This window comes from Ornithorhynchus anatinus, chromosome 7 (genome assembly GCF_004115215.2).
Source record: "Ornithorhynchus anatinus isolate Pmale09 chromosome 7, mOrnAna1.pri.v4, whole genome shotgun sequence".
Lineage (NCBI taxonomy): Eukaryota > Metazoa > Chordata > Mammalia > Monotremata > Ornithorhynchidae > Ornithorhynchus > Ornithorhynchus anatinus.
Genome location: NC_041734.1, coordinates 56,136,833 through 56,157,819, shown reverse-complemented (window position 1 = coordinate 56,157,819; position 20,987 = coordinate 56,136,833). Strand labels below are relative to the sequence as shown.

General features: G+C 43.2%; 1 protein-coding gene and 1 non-coding gene across 8 annotated transcripts in view; both read right to left on the bottom strand.

The window, feature by feature from the left end:
* The window catches only part of PHTF1 (putative homeodomain transcription factor 1), a 38,907-nt gene extending 19,144 nt beyond the window's left edge, over positions 1-19,763 (bottom strand). The window contains exons 1-7 of one of the 7 annotated variants that reach the window (XM_029069583.2): positions 19,412-19,763; positions 17,045-17,101; positions 14,834-14,903; positions 12,988-13,146; positions 10,483-10,639; positions 2,314-2,470; positions 274-450 (exon numbers count right to left, since the gene is read on the bottom strand). In XM_029069583.2, the coding sequence (XP_028925416.1) occupies positions 274-450; positions 2,314-2,470; positions 10,483-10,639; positions 12,988-13,146; positions 14,834-14,903; positions 17,045-17,101; positions 19,412-19,456 (822 nt within the window). In that variant the 5' untranslated portion in view covers positions 19,457-19,763. Of the gene's footprint in view, positions 1-273; positions 507-2,313; positions 2,471-6,812; positions 6,847-10,482; positions 10,640-12,987; positions 13,147-14,833; positions 14,904-17,044; positions 17,102-19,411 lie in introns of those variants that run through there. The other 6 variants (XM_029069582.2, XM_029069584.1, XM_039912590.1 and 3 more) reach the window with 6 other exon arrangements.
* Positions 6,897-7,034, bottom strand: LOC114813641. Its single transcript, XR_003761358.1, has one exon. It is a non-coding gene; the product is annotated as a small nucleolar RNA SNORA7 (small nucleolar RNA).
* Positions 19,764-20,987: the final 1,224 nt, after the last annotated feature.

Genomic DNA, 20,987 nt, shown 5'->3' with positions numbered 1-20,987 from the left:
CCTAGGTTCTAATCCCCGTTCCACCACTTGTTTGCTTTGTGACCTTGGGAAAGTCACTTAAGTTCTCTGTGCCTTAGTTTCCTCATCTGTAAATATGGGGATGTATACTGTAAGCTCAAGGTGGGACATGGACCGTGCCCAACCTGATTAGCTCATATGTACCCTAATGCTTAGTTACAGTGCCTGGCACAAAGCAAGTTGCTTAACAAATATCATTTAAAAAAAAATCACAGATAAACTCAACCAAATGACTTCACTACAAACTAAAAATACCTTAGAGTTGACGTAATTTAAAGAAATATGTGGTTTCCGGTTCTTGATCACATTGCCTTGGCCACTAGAGGTTCCTTCTACGCTCCTTCGCAGCAATATCATCTGTGACTGTTCTTCAACATCTTCTTCACTTGACAGCTCATCTGAAATCCCATTATCTAGATGACTAAAGCCTTCCTGAAGAGAGAATAGTTAACACTCTCACTGGGGACTGCATAGGATACTCTTGGGAACTATGAAAGCAAAACAAACATCAAAAGCAAATAAGTGACCTATATCATTACAGTGTTCTATATCACCAAAAGATTATCTGGATTCACAAATTGGATTTACAATTTTGTTTAAAGCTAATTCCAGGTAAATACGTGCGTATCCCAGGATATATCCCATAATGCGTTCCTTGAAAATACGGGTGTATTGTGAACTGTAGTATTGTAGCACACATTTTCACCATAAACTTAAATATAATTTATTAGGTTCATCCAAAACCAGCCCCGACATGACTACCAAACCCTACAGGTAACTAAATTACACTGAAGGATACTCTACATTGCCCTTCCCCAACCCAATCTCTAAATCCATTCCCCTTATACTATTCCTATGGGTTTTCGTTCCAGCTGCCCCTCCACCCTTTCCACCTACCCAGGATTTTATTCAATCTTTTAGGTAAACCAGGGACTCACACAGACACCACTCAAGTTGTGTACTATCGCTGCTTCCAGCAGGAAAATGTTCTGGAGGTCCCAGCTGGGATACCAATGGCCAGATATATCTGAGTTCTGGCCCAGCCTCCTGGCCCCCCACTGTTTAGTATAGTTTGACCAGCCACAGTTCCTCCTGCTGTTCTCTGTAAGCTAAGCAACAAGTTCCTCCCTGAAGCACCTCCTTTCCTAGTTTTGGCTGCCTGAAGCCATGGTGACCAGGCAACACTTTGCCTAAAGGCATTTCCAGCTGTTTAGGGGCCGAGATTAGGCATATACATCATCTCTCCTTCACCCCTCTCCTTGCTGAAGCCACAGTCTGGCTCCAGTGAATGAATGGGAAACCAAGGAGTGGCAAGCAGCACAGAGTTAGGGCGGTAGAGAAAAGATCTCCATCTTTCCCATTCCTACCCGTTCTGAGCTGACCCCTCCCTGTTGAAATGGAGAACCCGGCTTTCAAGTCACTGATTGGGAAGTAGTGCAGCAGAAGAGGACAAGGGAGAAAGAGGGGTGGGAGGAGAACTGCCTTCTCTGCAGTGACAGGGAGGAGTGCTGCACGGGTTTATGGATCCTGGGCTACATCAGCAATTAGTGCTGTGTATTGGGTTTATTGCACGTGGTCATTCGGAACCAGGGGTGCAGCTGAACAGTGGTCAATAAAATGGAACTGCAGAATTTCTGATGAGACTGAATGAAAACTGCCCATTCTCATACAATTTTATATATTGGACAAAATTTTAGAATGTGAGTCTCGGTTATTTAAAATCACTATTTTCAGAAGATCTCATTCTTAGCTCAGGATTGTTTTCGTAGGATCAACCACAGGCTCAGTTACCAGCTTTAGTTCCGGAAATCAAAAAATGTGATGAATTTCAATCACCACAGGACCCATTCCCCTTTCCACATCATACAGTAGCTCTCCCTGACTAAACCCTCCTCTCCTCTTCTCCTACTCCCTTCTGTGTCACCCTGACTTGCTCCCTTCATTCGTCTTCTATCCCATCCTCACAGCAGATATGTATATATAGGCAATTTATTTATGTATTCATATTAATGTCCGTCTTCCCCTCTAGACTGTGAGCTTGCTGTGGGCAGGGAATGTGTCTGCTTGTTGTTGTATTGTACTCTCCCAAGTGCAAAGCACTACACTAAACGCTCAATAAGCACCCAATAAATATGGCAATCAATGAATGAATATTTTTACACTTAGGAAAGGAAGGTCACACAATATGCATGTGCCCTGCATCGTTATGAAAGTTTGAGGCCAGGAGTAATAAAGAGAAAAGGAAAGGACTTGAGAAATCAGTTACATTACTCACTCAAAGATCCGCAATCTTACCTGATTTTTTTCCCCATCAGAGAGTTTGGCTTTCTCTTTCTTTTGCCACATTCTAGACTCACACCGAGAATGCTTTCCTTTCATATCAGAATCCTTACCGCTCAAGCCGTTTTCGATTTCAGTACCTCTGTCAGCTACTGATCTCATTCTTTTAGCTCTAGTGGTAAAAAAATCGAATATTACCATTAATTGCTGTTCTCTAAAATCATACCTTCTGTAAAGTCACTTTCCTCTGCTCTACGCCTATCAGATAAAGGCCCAGAGAGTATCTGTGAAATTCAATCACGTGCCTTTCACTAAGGAATTGGAAGGCAATTCCCCACCACATTTTTCACAATCATACATCAGTCAATAGGAATTTATTAAGAGCTCACGGGGGAAATAGCACTCTGAAAAGTTTTTGGGAGTCGGAGCATTCAGAATTGACCTCTTACTTTCCGATAATTCTTTACTGTTGAGTCAGGGGATGAAATGAAAAGACGGCTTTTAGGTGAGAGCAAGCAGGATGGGAATTGGGAGCGATAGGAGACTTTGGAGAGCTAATAGGTTAGAATGTCCAATTTGGGTTTTTTCAGCCTTCCTCATAAGTTTGCCAACCTTTTTTGGAGATATGGGAAGGTTAAATCTCGAAAAGCAGACCAAAAAAATTGAAGAGGTGAAAAATCTATGGGACAATGATAAACTCCACAAAAACCCTACATGCCTCTGCTTTCAGAAAATTAATCACAAAGGAACAACTTTGATTTTACTACAAAGCGGTAAAACTGCCGGTAAGACGCTCAGGAACTTTCGGAGAGACTGTGGAACTTTACTGCAGATAATAAAAAACCCCAAAACACCGGGGTATAAACTTAAAAAATCATAAGACATCCTAATGAATGTCTTCCCACCTGTTGCCAAACGAAGTTCCCCCAAATCCATCATCCATTAATGCGGCTATTAAAGAATCTATTCCTTTCATTTTACCAGACAAGTTCCAGTATCCAGTATTTCAGTTCCCAGCACCTCCTATGGCTCTGTAAAATTTTCTACACACAAAAACAACTCAACAGAGCAACCTGGAGCCATTTAACTATTTTTTCTTCTTTTGACCCAATTCAACAATCCTATTCTTCCATGTGACTTCTAAATAGATTCTATCCATCAACAAACGCGGACAACAAAACATCACCTTCTGGACATCCATATAGCAAAGGACTTTCCAGGTTTAAGTGGTAGAAAATAAGGTAGGAAACATGCTGAGAGATCTAGCTCTATCTCTAGATCGATCTATATATCTAACAGCATGGATTTGTAAGTCAGCATATTTCCTACCTCATTATACACAACACCCACCCACACCCACATAAACGTACACATATATATCCACATAGCATAATTTCCTACTTTATTTTCTAACATCCCTTTATTTACTTTTAGCTCTCTATAGAGATATAGTTATATCTAGACATACACATACATAATTTTTTTTTTTTAACAAAAAGAGCCAGTTTGGTGTAATGGAAAGAACAAGAGTCTAGGAGCTGCGAGACCTGAATTCTAGTCTCATTTCTATCTCTTTTCAGCCGGGCCATTTGGGCAAGTCACAGCCTCTTTACACCTTGGTCTTTTCATAAGATAAACAAGGCAGTACTAGCCTTTCCCCACCAGCCAGGGATGTTGTGGGACAAAGATGAGCGAAGAAAAGGTAAAAGTGATTGGGAATAAAAGCTCTTTAAAAATCCAAGTAAGATATTGGAGTGATCCCTTAATCAATTTATGGTTGAGGGAGAAGGAGCAACCTTTTTGGCATCATCAGTAAAGTATAGGAAACAAGAGACATTAAATTCTGCTGGGGGTGCCATCTTTCTGTTTTCATTCCAGGATGCAAAATGCAGGTGCCTGTGGGGCAGGCCTGGCAGACAGCAAGGAATCTTTGCCACCTGGTTAGAGAGGGAGGTCCATCACTCTTGTTTTGGCCCTCCACCATCACCACAAAAAACCCCTCATTCTTCAAAGGTCAAGGACCTAGCTAAAAAAGTCTGAGGAAGCATGCTTGGTCTTTGAGCTTATCATTCCCTTCTTTCCTACACCACATCTGTGGCTTAAGTACCCCAAACCTCTAACCAATGATCAGGTAGTTCAGCTTGACTAAGAAGGAATGGGCAAGCAAGTTTGGAGGTTTTCAAGAAATGGGTAGATGTGTTCAGAACGACTTTTTAGTAAAATGAACTGGCTAGCGGAGTGAAATAGGGACTGGAGAAGGGAGAGACTGGAGGCAGGGAGGTCAGAGAGGAGGCTGATGCAGTAGTCAAGTCAGGATGTGACATGTGTTTGGTTCGGTATGGTGATCGTTTGGATGGAGAGGAAGGGGCAAATGCTAGAAATGTTGAGGAGAAAGAATCCATAAGATGTGGCAACAGACTAAATATGGGGGTTGAAAGGGGGGTAGGAGGATGAAACAGAGACGAGGAGGATGGGGGTGCTGTCAACTGAGATGGAAAAGTTAGAAAGAGAACAGGATTAGGGCGGGAAGAGGAATTCACTTTTGAACATTTTGAGCTTGAGGCAGGACATCCATTTAGTGATGATCTGGAAGTAGGAGGAGATGCAGAGTTCCTACAGAGGAGGAGAGAAGTCAGAAAGATTCTAATCCCGGCTCTGTCATGTATCAGATGTGTGACCATGGGCAAATCACTTAACTTCTCTGTACCTCAATTACCTCATCTGTAAAATAGAGATTAAGACCGCGAGTCCCATGTGGGACATGGACTGTGTTCAACCCAAATATCTTGTATCTACCCCAGTGCTTAGTAGAGTGCCTGGTACAGAAAAGCAAATACCTTTTTTTTAAAGAAAAAAAGGAAGTGCAAGGTAGATTTGGAGTCTTAAGCTTACAGGTGGTAGCTGAGGGTATGGAAGAGATGAGTTCTCCAAGGGAGTAAGTGTAAAGTGAAAAAAGAAGGGGATCCAGGATAGAGTCTTAAAGAAGCCCTACAGGATTGGGAGGCAGAGGAGCACCCAGAACAGCAGAAAGGAGCATCCAGAGGGATAAAAGGAAATCAAAGACAGAATTGTGCCAGGAAAACCAAGGACAATTTGACAGTGCAATCAATAGGTTGGCCTCTCACCCAAATGGAGAGAAGAAAGTCCAAATCTGAACAGCTGGAGATCCAAGCCTTTGGGCCCTAACTTCTCACCCAGGCCTCATGCTTCACTCTTCTAAAGCCAACCTACTCACTGTGCCTTTCTTGACTCTCTTGCCATCCCTCCTGCTTGGGCCTCCAGCAGACCACTACCCATCCCTCTTCAAAGCTGTTTGAAAATCACCTCTCCTTCTCAAGGCTTTTTCTGAGTAATCTCTCATCTCTTCATCCTATTTTTCCTTCTACTGTCATTTCAACACTTCCATATCATCTAGGCACTTTGGTCCTCACCACCTAAGCATGTGGGTATTCACTCTCCCACACCCAATATTTATGCACACATTTTAATTCTGTTGCTCCTCTCTCCCATAAATTTATTTTGGTCTCCCCCACTAGATTATAAACTAGTGTCTACTACATCTGTTATATTCTCCCAAGGGCTTAGTACAATAAATTGCACACAGAAGGCATTCAATGAATACTAATGACTAAAGCCAAAATAAGATGGCTGGGCCACTCTTTAGGTCGGAAGATCCACAAGAACAGAGACCATATTTTATACAGTTATTGTACTCTCTCAAATGCTCTGCACACCCTAAGTGCTCAGTAAATATTACGCAAATACTGAGGTGCAAAAATCGGCAGGATTTGAAGACAGATTAAATAGGAGTTAAAAGAGAGGGAGGAATCAAGAATAATGCCAGTGTTGCAGATACTAGGAAGTGACCTCCAGAACCTCCACAGTCACTTGCCATATCCAGGCAAATCTTTCAAACTTTTGGGGTTCTGACAGACTAGATCTCAAATTGTTTGACACCTATCAAGCTCAGGGCATAATACTAAGATCCTAAGAAATGTCATTCTCAGTCAAAAGAATGGTTTATTCATAGAATGAAGTTGATTCATTCATTCCAAGATTTTGATCCTGACAATGGTAACAAAGGATACTTGAAGAAATGGTGTAACGGTTGCCCATCTTGACACCTGAGGTTGGGGAAGATCCAGGTTACATCAGGCCTGAAAATAGATTCTGTTCAAAATTCTCGCTGTCCTCCCTGTCTCCTGTCTCTCAATTTCAATATTTTACTCCACTTCCTGGATCATTTTTCTAAAACAATGTTCAGCCTATGTCTTCCTTCTCCTCGAGAGCCTCCAGTAGTTGCCCACTTACCCCGGCATCAAACAGAAGCTTCTTAACATTGGCTTTAAGGCAATCATTTTGTCCCTTCCTATCTTGCCTTATGCTGTTGAGTTGTTTTCGACCCAGAGCGACACCACAGACGCATCTCTCCCAGAATGCCCTGCTCCCCATTTGCAATTGTTCTGGTGGTATATCCATAGAGTTTGCTTGGAAAAAATCTGGAAGTAGTTTACCATGTCTGTCTTCCACGCAGTAAACTCGAGTGTCCACCCTCGACTCTCTCCCATGCCGCTGCTGCCCAGCAGGGATGAATTTTGACTTGTAGCAGATGGCCTTCCACTCGCTAGCCACTGCCCAAACTAGGAATGGAATGAGTAGGCCTCTGCTTGACTGTCCCTCCCGGAGCCGAGACTGGTAGAGTACTGGAAACTCTCCAGGTGCGACCCTGAGAGGGGCTTCCTATCTTACCTTGCTGATTTCCTACTACAGCCCAGCCTGAACACTTCACTCCTCTAACACCAACCTACTCACTGTACCTCAATCTCATCTATCTCGCTGCCGACCCCTTGCCCACGTCCTCCCTCTGGCCTGCGACTCCCTCCTCTTTCAAATCTGACAGACCAACACTCTCCTCACCTTCAAAACCTTATTAAAGACACATCTCTTCCAAAAGGCCTTCCCCAACTAAGGGCTCATTTCCCTTACTCCCTCGCCCTTCTGTGTCACCACCTTTACACTTGATATTCATTCCACTCTCAGTCCCAGAGCACTTATGTACCTATCTGTAATTTATTTTAATGTCTGTCTCCACACCAAAACTGTAAGCTTCTTGGGGGCAGGGAACATGTCTACCAACTCTGTTGTATTATACTTTCCCAAGCACTTAGTACAGTCCTCTACATACAGAAAGCAGCGTGGCTCGGTGGAAAGAGAATGGGCTTTGGAGTCATAGGTCATGGGTTCGAATCCCGGCTCTGCCACTTGTCAGCTGTGTGACTGTGGGCAAGTCACATAACTTCTCTGTGCCTCAGTTACCTCATCTGTAAAATGGGGATTAAGACTGTGAGCCCCACGTGGGACAACCTGATTCCACTGTGTCTACCCCAGCGCTTAGAACAGTGCTCTGCACATAGTAAGCGCTTAACAAATACCGACATTATTATTATTATTATTAGAAAGCCCTCAATAAATACCACTGATTAATTAATTAATAAATCACTGTAGTAAGCAAGATGCCATGTGAATATTGTAGCTAAACAGTGCTTTCCTTTGGCAGGATAAAGCTTATTGGGTCAAGCTTTATGTTAATTTTTACTGTCATCACAACAATATTTGTTTGTAAGTTTGTGTCCAGTAGTAATAAAGTTTCAATAATACCAGTTCTCCTTACCAGGACCAAATTTAACGTTCAGGTAATGGAGCAATTGTTCCAAGCCCTGCATATCTAGGAGTCTTGGTTGATGCTGGAAAATAACACACTTTTTTTGCCAGAACTGAAACTGAACAAGAAAGAAAAATATGCAGCGAGAAGTCAATTTATCCACAGTAGGACCTGGAGCCCAGTGAGGGTCTGGGAAACTGCACCACGGACAGAAAAGTATCCGGTCTCCTTCTCCCTAATGCCCTTCACCCTGCCCACTTTTACCCTGTCTTTAATTCCCTTAATAATAAATACTAAACACTGTGGTATTTGTTAAGCACTTACTTTGTGCACAGCACTGTACTAAGTGCTGGGGTAGACACAATATAAGCAGATCAGATACAGTCCCCATCCCACATGGGGCTCACAGTTTAAGAGGGAGGGAGTGCTGGTATTTTATCCACACTGTACAGATGAAGTCACTGAGGCAAATTAAGCGACTTGCCCAAGATCAAACAACGGGCAGAGCCGGGATTAGAACTCAAGCCCCCTGACTCCCAGACCAGTGCTCTATCCACTTGGCCAGGCTGTTTCTCTTCCTTTTATCTCCTTTCACCCCCTTTAGTTCCCTCCCCACTTCTTTAAATCCCTCATCCCCTTTCCTCCCCCTTCATATCTGGCAGACCAGCACTCTCTCCATCTTCAGAGCTCTACTAAAAGCATTTTCCTCCAGGAAGCCTTCTTTGACTAAGTTCTCACCCCTCCCACCCTGTTTTCCCTCCCTACTACCTCACTTATGCATTTAATCCCATCTTCCTTAGCACTTTGGTACTCAGCCCACTCCCCCAACACTTATTTACACATCCTGACACTCAGTTACTTTGCTTACCTATATTTTTTTTGCCCCTCTCTCTACTAAACTGTAAATTCCTTGTTGGCAGCGACTGTGCTTACTGATTGTACTCTCCCGAGTGCTTAGTTCAGTACTCCATACAAAAGTGCTCAAAAGAATTGATTGCTCCATTCCCAAATCCCTGGAAACCTCAATGCTCTGCACTAAATTCAACCCCACACTCAAAATGAAAAGTTGGCATACCTCACAAAAGCAATCTCTAAGCATCCTGTGAATAGCTGAAGCTGGTGAACTCCATTCATTCATTCAATCGTATTTACTGAGCGCTTACTGTGTGCAGAACACTGTACTAAGCGCTTGGAAAGTACAATTTGGCAAAAAATAGAAACAATCCCTACCCAACAAGGAGCTCATTAACTACTTCTAAGGCACCTAACAGACTAAATTTACTTCAACTAGCTTGTTGCTGATTTTACATTGTATGCATGTTAGCTTGATTTAATTGACTACTGATTTTGTATAATTCTTTACAAGGAAAAGCAGGAGAGACACCCCTGCAAACAAAGACTGCTTTGGACCACCAAAACTAACAATTCAATTCTGGCTCCTTACTGCACAAAGACATTAACTATGTACAAAAAAAACTATTTGTATTTGATTAATTTCATTAGACGTTTCAAAGTGTAGATTTCAAAATGAGACATTTGAAAGGCTATAGGGAATACGTGCCACAAAATCACCCTTGAAAAGTGAGATTGTGATTTTGCGCTCATTCTTTTGTCAATTTCCTAGTCTCCCTTTCCTAATAAAATGCATCTCCAAAATAAAAGTCTGTTAACTAATACACTAAAGCTTTTTAAACCAAAGCAAGAAAGACCTTAATATAAAAGCGTTTCATATGGTTGAGTGGCTTTCTTTACCAGTTAGTTCTTCCTTTATTTGAGCACTTTCCAAAACAAGTACACTAAATTCATTCAAGGCAAAAAAATGTTTTAGAGAGCAGGCATCTTTAAAAGTTAGGCAACTTAATACAGATTCTTAAAGTATCTGTGACAAGGATGAGCAAGTGAGTAAACAGTCTCTATTTGGACTCAAGACTGCAAACTCCTTGTGAGCAGGAAGTGTGCTGACCAATTCTGTTGTGTTGTACTCTCCCAAGCTTTTAGAACAGTGCCCTCCACACAGTAAGTGCTCAGTAAGTACCATCGATTGATTTAAAGCCTGTTAGGTGTTAATGCAGCAATTTGCCTAAGGTACTTTTTCTACTGAAAATTTAACTATATTTTAACTCTTTAGTTGGATTTTGAGGATTTCTTGCTTTAGCAATAAATCAATAAAAGTAGTCCATCTTGATAAATGACAATACAGCCTCTAATCTAAATAATCATGGGCAAGAAGCTAGGGAAGAAGCTGGATTGGGGAAGAAAAAGAACCCCTCAGGTTTACTTCGTGGACATCCCCTAAGTTGTTCTAACAAATGGAAATAAAACAGGAAATGTAATAAGAAATAACTATACATTTGTCAAGTGTAAATAAATATTCAGTGAGAAAAGAGAAAATGGAGGATTAAATAATCAAAGTTAAGCAGTTCAGGAAAGTATGAAAGATGTAAAAACAAAAGGATAATTTTTAAAACTGCAAAATAGAGTCACAGTAAAACCAAAATTGCAGCCATCATATCTCATCTCACCTTCTCCTCCGGTTTCCATTGCTTCCTGAAGATCTATTTATTTGAGTCGACACTATTTGACAGTGGATCGTTCCCATCAGCAGCATAAGGCACAGTGGTCCGAGAACTTCACTTATATTTATAAGAGGCATCAAGAAATATAACACAATTGCTATAACTAAAAAGAAGATGTTCTTAAAATGTGCAAGAGCTGCAGGAGAGCTGCATTTTATTTCTTAACAGTCATCTTCTTAAAGTTTCAAACTATGCATGTAAAAATTCCTTGCTACACCACACTACAATCTATTTATTCTATAAATCTAATAGGAAACTGAATTTTTAAGCAGTTGCCACACACTACATACATGTTAGAGGAGAGTTGTTTAAACTGGAACCACAAAAAAAGGAAGATTATGTGGGGATTGACAATGAATTACTACAGTTCTTTCTCTGGAAGAGGGTTAGAAAGTGGGGCAAAGAGAGTCCTGTTTAAGATAGAGAAATAAACTAGAAAAACCTCAAACTGGCCTTTTGTTCTCAGAGAAGTAGCTACTGACAGTGCAATTCACCTGGGAGCATGTGTTGCTGAAAAGGCCAGTGAGTAAGCCAAGGCCCTGACCACACTGTCTTATAAGCACTGTCCTGTGTTGTGCTGCCAGGTTTGTTTGGAGAACGTCTTATTTTGGCCTTCTACTTCCTTGTGTCAAATTTTTGTGAGGTTTCCGCTAGGAAATGGCCACTCCTTTTTTGACTGTAGAGTGTCATTCTGGTCCACCTGCAACAACTTCACAGACCCGGGAGGGCAACGCAAAGAAAACATAAATGTGGGGGGTCAACTGTGAGCGGCCCAGGCACCAATCTCTGCTCCCGCAGCAGGCTTAGCATGCCTTAGCATGCACTACTGCAGGTGAGGGTCCCTCTCCAAGCGGTACAGTTCAGCCCAGCCCATAAACTGTCATCTCACTGACTGCCACTCCCTGACCTCAGTTTCTAAAGCAGAGGAGGCAAGAGTGGTGGCTTCCTTGCTTCAGATCACTGCTGCTACTGGGGCAGGATCTGAGGAGGACAAGGTCAAGTTCTTGGGCAAGGGGGAGGGGAGCTCTCAAGGCTGAGTGGGAGGGGCTGGCCTAGCCCCAACAACCCCTGTTCAACCCGACCTGCAGGACCGGGGAGTGATCTGCTCTGGGCACAAGGGAAAAAGTGAAAAGGGATAGGAGGATAGGGGAAATCCTTTCCCAGTGGGGGGTCTCTATTTCCTATAGGCAGGTGGGTAGGGGGCCTCTGGCCCAGCCCGTGACATTACGTTATGCTATGTAATACCATAAATTTAGAGGCAAAAAATGTTTACTTTCACCCCCGGCCAGGATGAAGTATTGCCTGAGACTTGACTCTATCCTTAAAACATCTTCTCCGTTAACCACTAGTGGTCCACAAAAGAGAAGGGGGCTTGATTTCCTTTATTTCACAGACAACTTTGGGCAAAAAAGGGAAAAGATGGACTTGCAAGGCAGGAAGGTCATGAAGACCACAGGCATGGGAGTGACAGGTGAACAGGTTGGATCGAGGCAACGGGAAGGCCTAGTGCAGTCTGGAGACATGTGTGAAAGATAGGGGTGCAAGACCTGGATAAGATGCCAGGATCAAATAATAGATGAGAAGACCTGAGCATGTACACTGGGAAGTACCATGGCTTAGTAGAAAGAGTATATGCCTGAGAGTCAGAGGACCTGGGTTCTAATCCCAACTCCACCACTTGTTTGCTGTGTAGCCTTTGGCAAATTCACTTAACTTCTCTGTTCTTAAATGATCTCGTCTATAAAATAAGGATTAAATCCTCCTCCCTCCAATTTAGTTTGTGCGCCCCATGTGGGATAAGGACTGTGTCCCACGGAAGTATCTATCTACCCTATCACTTAATTCAGTGCCTGGCACGTAGTAAGAGTTTAACAAGTACCATACAAAAAAAATTGGAGAAACAATAGTTTGGAAGTCAGTGCCAGGGAACAAACAAAAGGCCCAATTCAGGGATGGTAAAGTGGAGCCCGAGGATGGAAGGACTCTCTGCTAGTGCTCTAGGAAAAAGGCAGGGTTAGGAGTGAAGCAAATTTACCCCACCCAGAGGGTTCCTGCCTTAATCCCTCAGTTTACACAAAATTCAAAAGAGGGTTGGCCCAAATAGGAGTTCTCTTTACCTGGACCTGAAACCACGCCAAACAAGTAAAGAGACACACATACAGCAACATAAGGAGAGAATTCTCTTCTCTGAAGATCTTAAAGATACTTCAGGCTTCCAGGGATATAATATTTTTCACTGATGTTAGTAGTACTTTGATCTTCTTGTGTGTTTACAAATAGTCCTGTTCCAGTATGGTTGTAGGAAGGTGTTAATCTGGTGCAATCGTTTCCTCGCTCTCATGGAGCAGGGAGTGAGACTAGAGAATGTCTGGAGGTTCCTTCCATCACTGTAAATTCCATGAACGCTTTTAATCCTAGCAAAGAGAAGTACTTGATTTCGACTGTAATTACCTTGCATGAGGTAAAGCAGTAGCAGCCAAACAAAGATTCGATGAGAAGTAACCTGGATCCACCAACTACTAAACAGTGGAAAGAACAAAACTCGCACAATTCCTTTCCGCGTTAGTGATGTCCATGGAATTTCAGGCTTGGCTTTGGCAAATGCTGAGCCTTGAAACATTCAACAAAGCAAACGCTCAGTTGGAAGTTAATTATACATACCTCATCTATGGTACCTCTAATTATATTATCAATTAGAAAAGTAACCTTCTTTTCAGTTCAGCTAACAGGAGCCCTTTTACAAATTTACTCTGCAATCCTCTCCTTTATATAGGTTTTCAACTTCCTGGTCATATCTCTACCCCTTACCTGTCCCAGCCACCCTTTGAAAAAAATCAGTAGTCCAGCAAACATCAACTTCCATCTGAAGAATCTTAAAAACCTGCCTATACTAAAAAAAGTAATTCCTGTACAGGGATATTAAGGAAAAAGAAAGATCTTGAAGCCCTTAATCCAATGTAAATCACAATCTAATCTAAATGGGGTATTTCACACAAACAGGGAAATTTTACATCTTCTACCCCTACAAAACATTTACAGTATCAAGGCCACGATAAAATGCAAAGAGAAAACCATGGAAAACTTGAAATTTAAAATGATGTAGCACCCCAAACTGGGAGGGTCATCTAAAAACCTGCACACCCACACCTTGCCCGACCCAGCCCAAAGGGAGCGGCACCAAAATTGCCGATGAGGAAAATAACGTTAGGATGCAGGTTTGGGTCAGATAAATTCCACTGTGCAGCATGGTAGCTGCCATAACCAGCTGTTATGCCCAGACTAAATGGCACCACAGTTCATCCTGAGGCCACTGGTCCCTTCCCATAAGTTTTTTTTTTCCCTTTATGCTCTAAGGGGAGGGCAGAAGGGAAGACAGGGCAGATTGGGTAGGAGGTATATAGACGGCCTCCTGTACATCTACAATTAACCTGATCCATACGGACCCGCAGTTAAGATGGAGGTTAGATATGGATACAAAATATGGTTCTAGTGCAGGTTTTTCTACCAACTCCCCAGGGGCAGAAAGAACCATCCTCCCCCACGGCTTTCTGGGAAAAGCAGGCAACCGCAGCTAATTTGCTATGCTCTTGGAAACTGTAAGGGACCGGAAGTAGAGCCAGGATGTCGGTTTTATATTTTGCCCCATGATGGCAGGCCACCACGTCTCCCAAACCCAACTCCAGCACCTGTGGGGCTCTTCTCATTCTCCCTGAGCTTCGGGGCCTGGGCAAAGGCTCCTTTCACCCTAAGAGTCAAATGGGAGGAAACCAGAAGGCATCTTGTCCCCAGCCCACCAAGTCAGCTGGGGGGCTGCTGGGGGGCAGTAGGGAAGGGAAAGGAGGAGGCATTGGAGCGACAGAAATACCACAGTGGCTCTACAAACTCCACCAGTCCAGTTTGCACAACTACTATGCTGCTTCCAAACCCAGAGCCAAAGCCCTCCGCTTCTGCCAGCCAAGCATGGTAGCCAGAGCTCAGCTGGCCTGCCTAGACCTGGCACTGTAGCTCTAGAAGGCAACAAAAATGCTACTCTCCTTCCTCTCCCTTTTTTCCCCACTTCCCCTCTCCACCCCCAAAATTTCCCCTTTTCCCCTTTCTCTCCTCTCAGAGCCAGTCCAGGTTTGCCCCTTCACTAAAAATGAAAAGTTGGTACCACTGTCCCAAATATCACTGCTCTGTAAATTAAACGGAAAATAAAGTGAGAGAAAGGAAGACAAGACGACAACCAATTTTCAAGATACTCTAATAATATTTGAAAATAACATTATGTGAAAATCAGTTAGACCTTAGTACCCACCTCTGATTAAGTCAACATCGATCAAGTCAGGTTTTATGTGACCCATCTTTTTTGGTTTACTTTTAAAGCCCTAGGTTTTTAAACAAAAAAGATTAGTATTTTATTCTTAAAACTAAAATAACATTCACTTTTGTTTTATTCTATGGCACTTAAGACCATTTGTAAGAATAGGAGATACTCTATGCATTTATTAAGTCATTTGGGAGCTGTTGGGATGCCTTTTCTGTACCTGAACTGTGCCTTGAGAGTACTTAGATGTGTTTCTTACAAAGAGGAAGACTGCAGTTCTTTTCAGACCCCTTGTGATCTTCAGGATTTTGCTTTGGGAACTCAGTCACTTAGGTGCCATTTTGAGGAAAGGTAATTAAGAGCGCTAAACATTTCTTTTAAAGCACAGAAAACATAGATCTTTGTACTACAGATTTTCTACTTAATATAAATGATACTCATCAAGGATTGGTGTCACAGTTAATGGCCCCAGCTATCTGGACAATAGACTTTTGTGGGAAAGAAGTGCCTACCAACTCTGTTGTACTCTCCCAAGCACTTAAACAGCGCTCTGCACACACTAAGTACTCTAATAAAGACCACTGATGATGACGATGACAACACAGAAATATTGTGACCGTTACAGTAAACAGACTTTTCCCAAGCAATTTCTGTGGGTTTGTTTTTTTTTTCCAGAAAGTGTAGGTTGTTCCTTGATGAGCTGCTTCAGTCAAAGTTCTGTCCAGGTTTCACAGGATAACTTCAGGATGGCTCCCCAGCAGACCTGTTTTGTTGCCTCTCCCTCTGCTTCTGGTTAAATAGCTTGATGGTCCTAACTTGTGGCTATTGTGAGTAGACTGCAGTTCCTTGGGTTCCCATACTGATCTAAATGAGAAACCTACAGCACACTAATACCTGATGGAAACACTGTCGAGATGCCTCCACCTGGAGTATCCACCTCTGTATCAAACAAAAACTCCTTACCATCAGCTGGAAAAGCACACAATCATCTTGGTCCTACCTTTCCTGATTGCTTTCCTACAACCCAGCCCACATACTTTGTTAGTCTAATGCCAACCTACTCACTGTATTTTGATCTCGTCTATCTCACCAGTGACCTCTTTCCCACATCCTGCAACACCCTCCTTCCTCATATCTGACAGATGATCACTCTCCTCACCTTCAAAACCTTATTAAAAGCACATCTCCTCCAAGAGGGCTTCCCTGACTAAATCCTCATTTCCTCTTTTCCCACTCCCTTCTGCGTCACCCTTGCACTTGGATTTGCTCCCTTTATTCACCCCTCCTTCAGTTCCACAGGACTTGTACATATCCGAAATTTATTTATATTAATGTCTTTCTCCCCAAATAGACTGTAAACTCGTGGTGGACAGGGTACATGTGTACCAATTCTACTGTAGTATACTCTCCCAAGTGCTTAGTACAGTGCTCTGCACACAGTAAGCACTCAATAAATACAATCGGTATGACATAGATCTTGGCTCATCCTAGTTTCATTTTCTAAGGCAGAAACGTGTTCTTGCTGACAGAAAAATGTCATTCACTCGGTCTGGTCCACATAATGCATGTTCTGGTATATGAATCACATGCTACCTTTAAACAGATTTGGCTTTCAAGAAACATCTTTCACCAGTTTCAGAACGGTTTCAACCTTTTTGGAAAGTTTGTGCATGGTCCATATTCCATGTCTGAAGATGACTGATAGTCTAATGTGTAGGCCCTCACACATATAAGACACACTCATTTTAGGCCTCTGGATTTGTGTCCCAAATTGGCTATTCATGGCCTTCTTGATTGTGTATAAATATCTGTTACAGGATTTCTAGAATGAATGATAAAGTAGAACTGGTTGGTCTAACCAGGACTATCCCGAAGTATTTTGGCACTCCAGGCATTAATTATCAAAAAAAAAAAAAATAAATCATCCCCATCCGATGTCCACACAAAAAAAGATTCGTATTAAAAAAAAACATTTATTGCATGAAAAAAATTTGAACCAAAATGTATATAGTATATATTCTGTTCAATTTGCATCATTCTTAACTGTCAATATTAACATACAAAATACAATTTTATATTCAGTTATAGTCAATCACTGAAGCACACTAAGGAAAAGATGGCCCCAGGCTGTCAGCCTGTAGCTTGGGCTGGCCCTGCAGCTAAACATCATATTAACATATTCAGCAGGTTCAATACGCTTACTTTCATTTGAGTCTGTTCTATAGATTTTTCCCATATCTGCTGGTCATATGCTCCAATCTGAAATGACAAATAAGTTCATTACGATAATCCATACTCGACTGTACTGTACTATCCCAAATGCTTTGTACAAGTGCTCTGCACAGAGTAAGCGCACAATACTATTAATTGATCTAAATATTTTCCTTAAATTATGACAGACCTATTGAAACAAAACTTACAGAAGTGTTTCTGGAAAAAGCTTTGAGCTGCTTTCTTATTATAACATGAATTCATCATTTTTGAAGGATTTTTTTTGTCACTTTCATTAAACGCTTTCTGTGAGCCAAGCCCTGTACCTTAGTACCAAGCCCTGTACCTCTGGGGTAGACACAAGATCGTCAAGTCCCATAAGAAGCTCCAAGTCTAAACAGAAGGGAGAACAGGTATCGAATCCCCATTTTGCAGATGAGGGAACTGAGGAACCTGGAAGTAAAGTGACTTACTTGGCCAAGGTCACACAGAAGGCAAGTGGCAGAGCTGGGATTAGAACCCAGGTTCTCTGACTCCCAGGCCCATGCTCTTTCCACTAGACCACACTGCTCCTCAGATCATCTTTAAACTCTTAAAAGAAATGCCCATGTTATGTAAATATTAGCCACTGGATCAGATACTTCAGCAACAAAAGTTATAGAAACACAACTAATCAGAAACAGATATTTCACGGGGATCTAGGAGGAGGATGCTAAAGGGATCCAGGAGGAGGATGCTAAAGCCGTCATTTTTAAAGTAAGTTGCTGCGATGCGTCATCTGAGTCTCCCATGATAAATAATGGATGAACCTCAGTCTGACCACAAAGACATGGAGCCTGAGAGCCTAGCTGATCCACACCTCCAACCTCAATATGGTGTTGACGGGAGTGGGGGCATTAAAACAAGGGAAAGGCTTGCTGGAGCTCACCCATCACTACCCTGGTGAGGGTTTTCATCCGAATAACCACTGACGGGCATTTCAGTGGTGGACAGGCTCAGCAAGAAAACTGAAAGCTAAAATGCACAGCCTAGACTAAGGAAGCTACCCTGTGGCCTGTGGGTACACCCTGGGCACTCCAGGAGACAGAATCCTGAATTAGGAGTAAGAAGATTGCATGTTTGGTCCTGGGTTCTAATCCCCGCTCCGCCGCCTGTCAGCTGTGTGACTTTGGGCAGGTCACTTCACTTCTCTGTGCCTCAGTCACCTCATCTGTAAAATGGGAATTAAGACCGTGAGCCCCATGCAGGACAGGAACTGTGTCCAACCTGATTTGCTTATATTCACTCCTGCGCTTAGTAAGAGGTTTGGTCAAGGTCACACAGTAGAGTCCAAATAATAATAATTATTATTATAGTACTTGTTAAGCACTTACAAGTACTATAATTATTATTTGGACTCTGTGTGACCTTGGCCAAACCTCTTAATCAGTATTAAGGCAGTATTTGGCTCAGTTTCCTCATCTGTAAGAATGGAGATACTATTACTTCCCTGCATATAATAATAATAATGATGGTATTTGTTAAGCGCTTTCTACGTGCCAAGCACTGTTTTAAGCACTGGGGTAGATACAATAATAATAATGGCATTTGTTAAGCGCTTACTATGTGCAAAGCACTGTTCTATGCGCTGGGGGGGGATACAATGTGATCAGGCTGCCCCACATGGGGCTCCAAATTTTCATCCCCATTTTAAAGACGAGATCTCTGAGGCACAGAGAAGTGAAGTGACTTGCCCACAGTCACACAGCTGACAAGGGTCGGGGCCAGGATTAGAACCCGTGACTGCTGACTCCCAAACCTGGGCTCTTTCCACTGCGCCACGCTGCTTCTCAAAGGTCATCAGGTTGTCCCACGTGGGGCTCACGGTCTTCACCCCCATTTTACAGATGAGAGAACTGAGGCACAGAGAAGTCAGGCGACTTGCCCGAGGTCACACAGCTGACAAGCAGCAGGGACGGGAATTAGAACCCGTGACCTCTGACTCCCAAGCCTGCTCTCTTTCCACTGAGCCATGCTGCATCCGTCCGGGAAGGGAATTTCGGGGGGGACGGGGAGGGCAAAGGCCACTACTTTGGGAAAAGCCACCACCCACATCCGAGGCACTGGGCTCAGTGGAAAGAGCCCGGGATTGGGAGACAGAGGTCATGGTTCGAATCCTGGCTCTCCCACTTGTCAGCTGGGTGACTGTGAGCAAGTCACTTCACTTCTCTGTACCTCAGTTCCCTCATCTGTAAAACGGGGATTAAAACTGCGAACCCCGCGTGGGACAACCTAATCACCTTGGATCCCCCAGCGCTTAGAACAGTGCTTGGCACCTAGTCAGCGCTGAACAAATACCACCATTTATTTTTTATTTACCTTTTTTTGGTACCAGGATATGGCATCTCTCTCTTTGGAAGCCATCTGCCTTTCCGGGCCCAGGCCTGGATTTCACTGGAAGGGGAAGGAAGAGAAGAAGAAAAGCAAAGCGGTGCGGGCTGGCCGGGGCCCTCCTTTTGGCAAAGCTGATGCGGGGGGGGGGGAAGAAACTTGCAGAAGGCCAAGCTTGGGCGGGCGCAGGGCGAGGCCAGTGGTGGCCTTTTGGGCCACCGAGGGGCCGTTGGTTGGCAGGGGGAAGAAAGGGACGGCAGGTGGGATGGGGCTCCTTGAGGGAGAGAGGGGAGGGAGGAGAGGGGGAGGGAAGGGGGCGGCCGTGGCCCCCCCACGACAGGGCCGCGCGCTCCGCCGGCCGTTGCCCCCTCAGCGGCGCCGCATCTTCCCCCTCGAGAGTGGGGTCCGCGCCGTTACTATGGAAACCACGGCGCCACGCCCATCTGCCGGCCCGTTGCTACGGCAACCGCCGCCGGCCTCCCCCCTCCCGCCACATCAAGGCCTGCGCGGAGGGTGCGGGGGCGGGGGGGGCAGAAGGGGAAGAAAAGAAAGAGAAGAAAATATTATATCAATGATATTATTATTGGCCAAACCTCTGAATCCCTATTAAGGCAGTATTTGCCTCCGTTTCCTCATCTGTAAGAAGGGGGATACTCTTACATCCCCGCATAGAATAACGATGGTATTTGTTAAGCGCTTACGACGTGTCAAGCGCTGGGGTAATAATGGTGGTATTTGTTAAGCGCTTACTATGTGCCAAGCACTGTTTTAAGCACTGAAGTAATAGTAATGATATTTGTTAAGCGCTTACTACGTGCCAAGCGCTGGGGTAATAATAATAATGGTGGTATTTGTTAAGCGCTTACTATGTGCCAAGCACTGTTTTAAGCACTGGAGTAATAGTAATATTTGTTAAGCGCTTACTACGTGCCAAACGCTGGGGTAATAATAATAATGGTATTTAAGCGCTTACTACGTGCCAAGCACTGGGGTAATAATAATAATGGTGGTATTTGTTAAGCACTTACTATGTGCCAAGCACTGTTTTAAGCACTGGAGTAATAGTAATGATATTTGTTAAGCGCTTACTACGTGCCAAGCGCTGGGGTAATAATAATAATGGTGGTATTTGTTAAGCGCTTACTTTGTGCCAAGCACTGTTTTAAGCACTGGAATAATAGTAATGATATTTGTTAAGCACTTGCTATGTGCCAAGCACAGTTCTCAGCACTGGAGTAATAATGATATTTGTTAAGCGCTTACTATGTGCCAAGCACTGTTCTAAGCACTGAGGTAATAATAAAAATGGTATTTTTTAGTGCTTACTATGTACCAAGCACTGTTCTAAGCGCTGGAGTAATAATTATGATGGTATTTGTTAAGCACTTACTATTTTGCCAAGCACTGTTTTAAGCACTGGAGTAATAATAATGATATTTGTTAAGGGCTTACTATGTGCCAAGCACTGTTTTAAGCCCTGGAGTAATAATATTTGTTCAGCGCTTACTATGTGCCAAGCACTGTTCTAAACGCTGGAGTAGTAATTATGATGGTATTTGTTAAC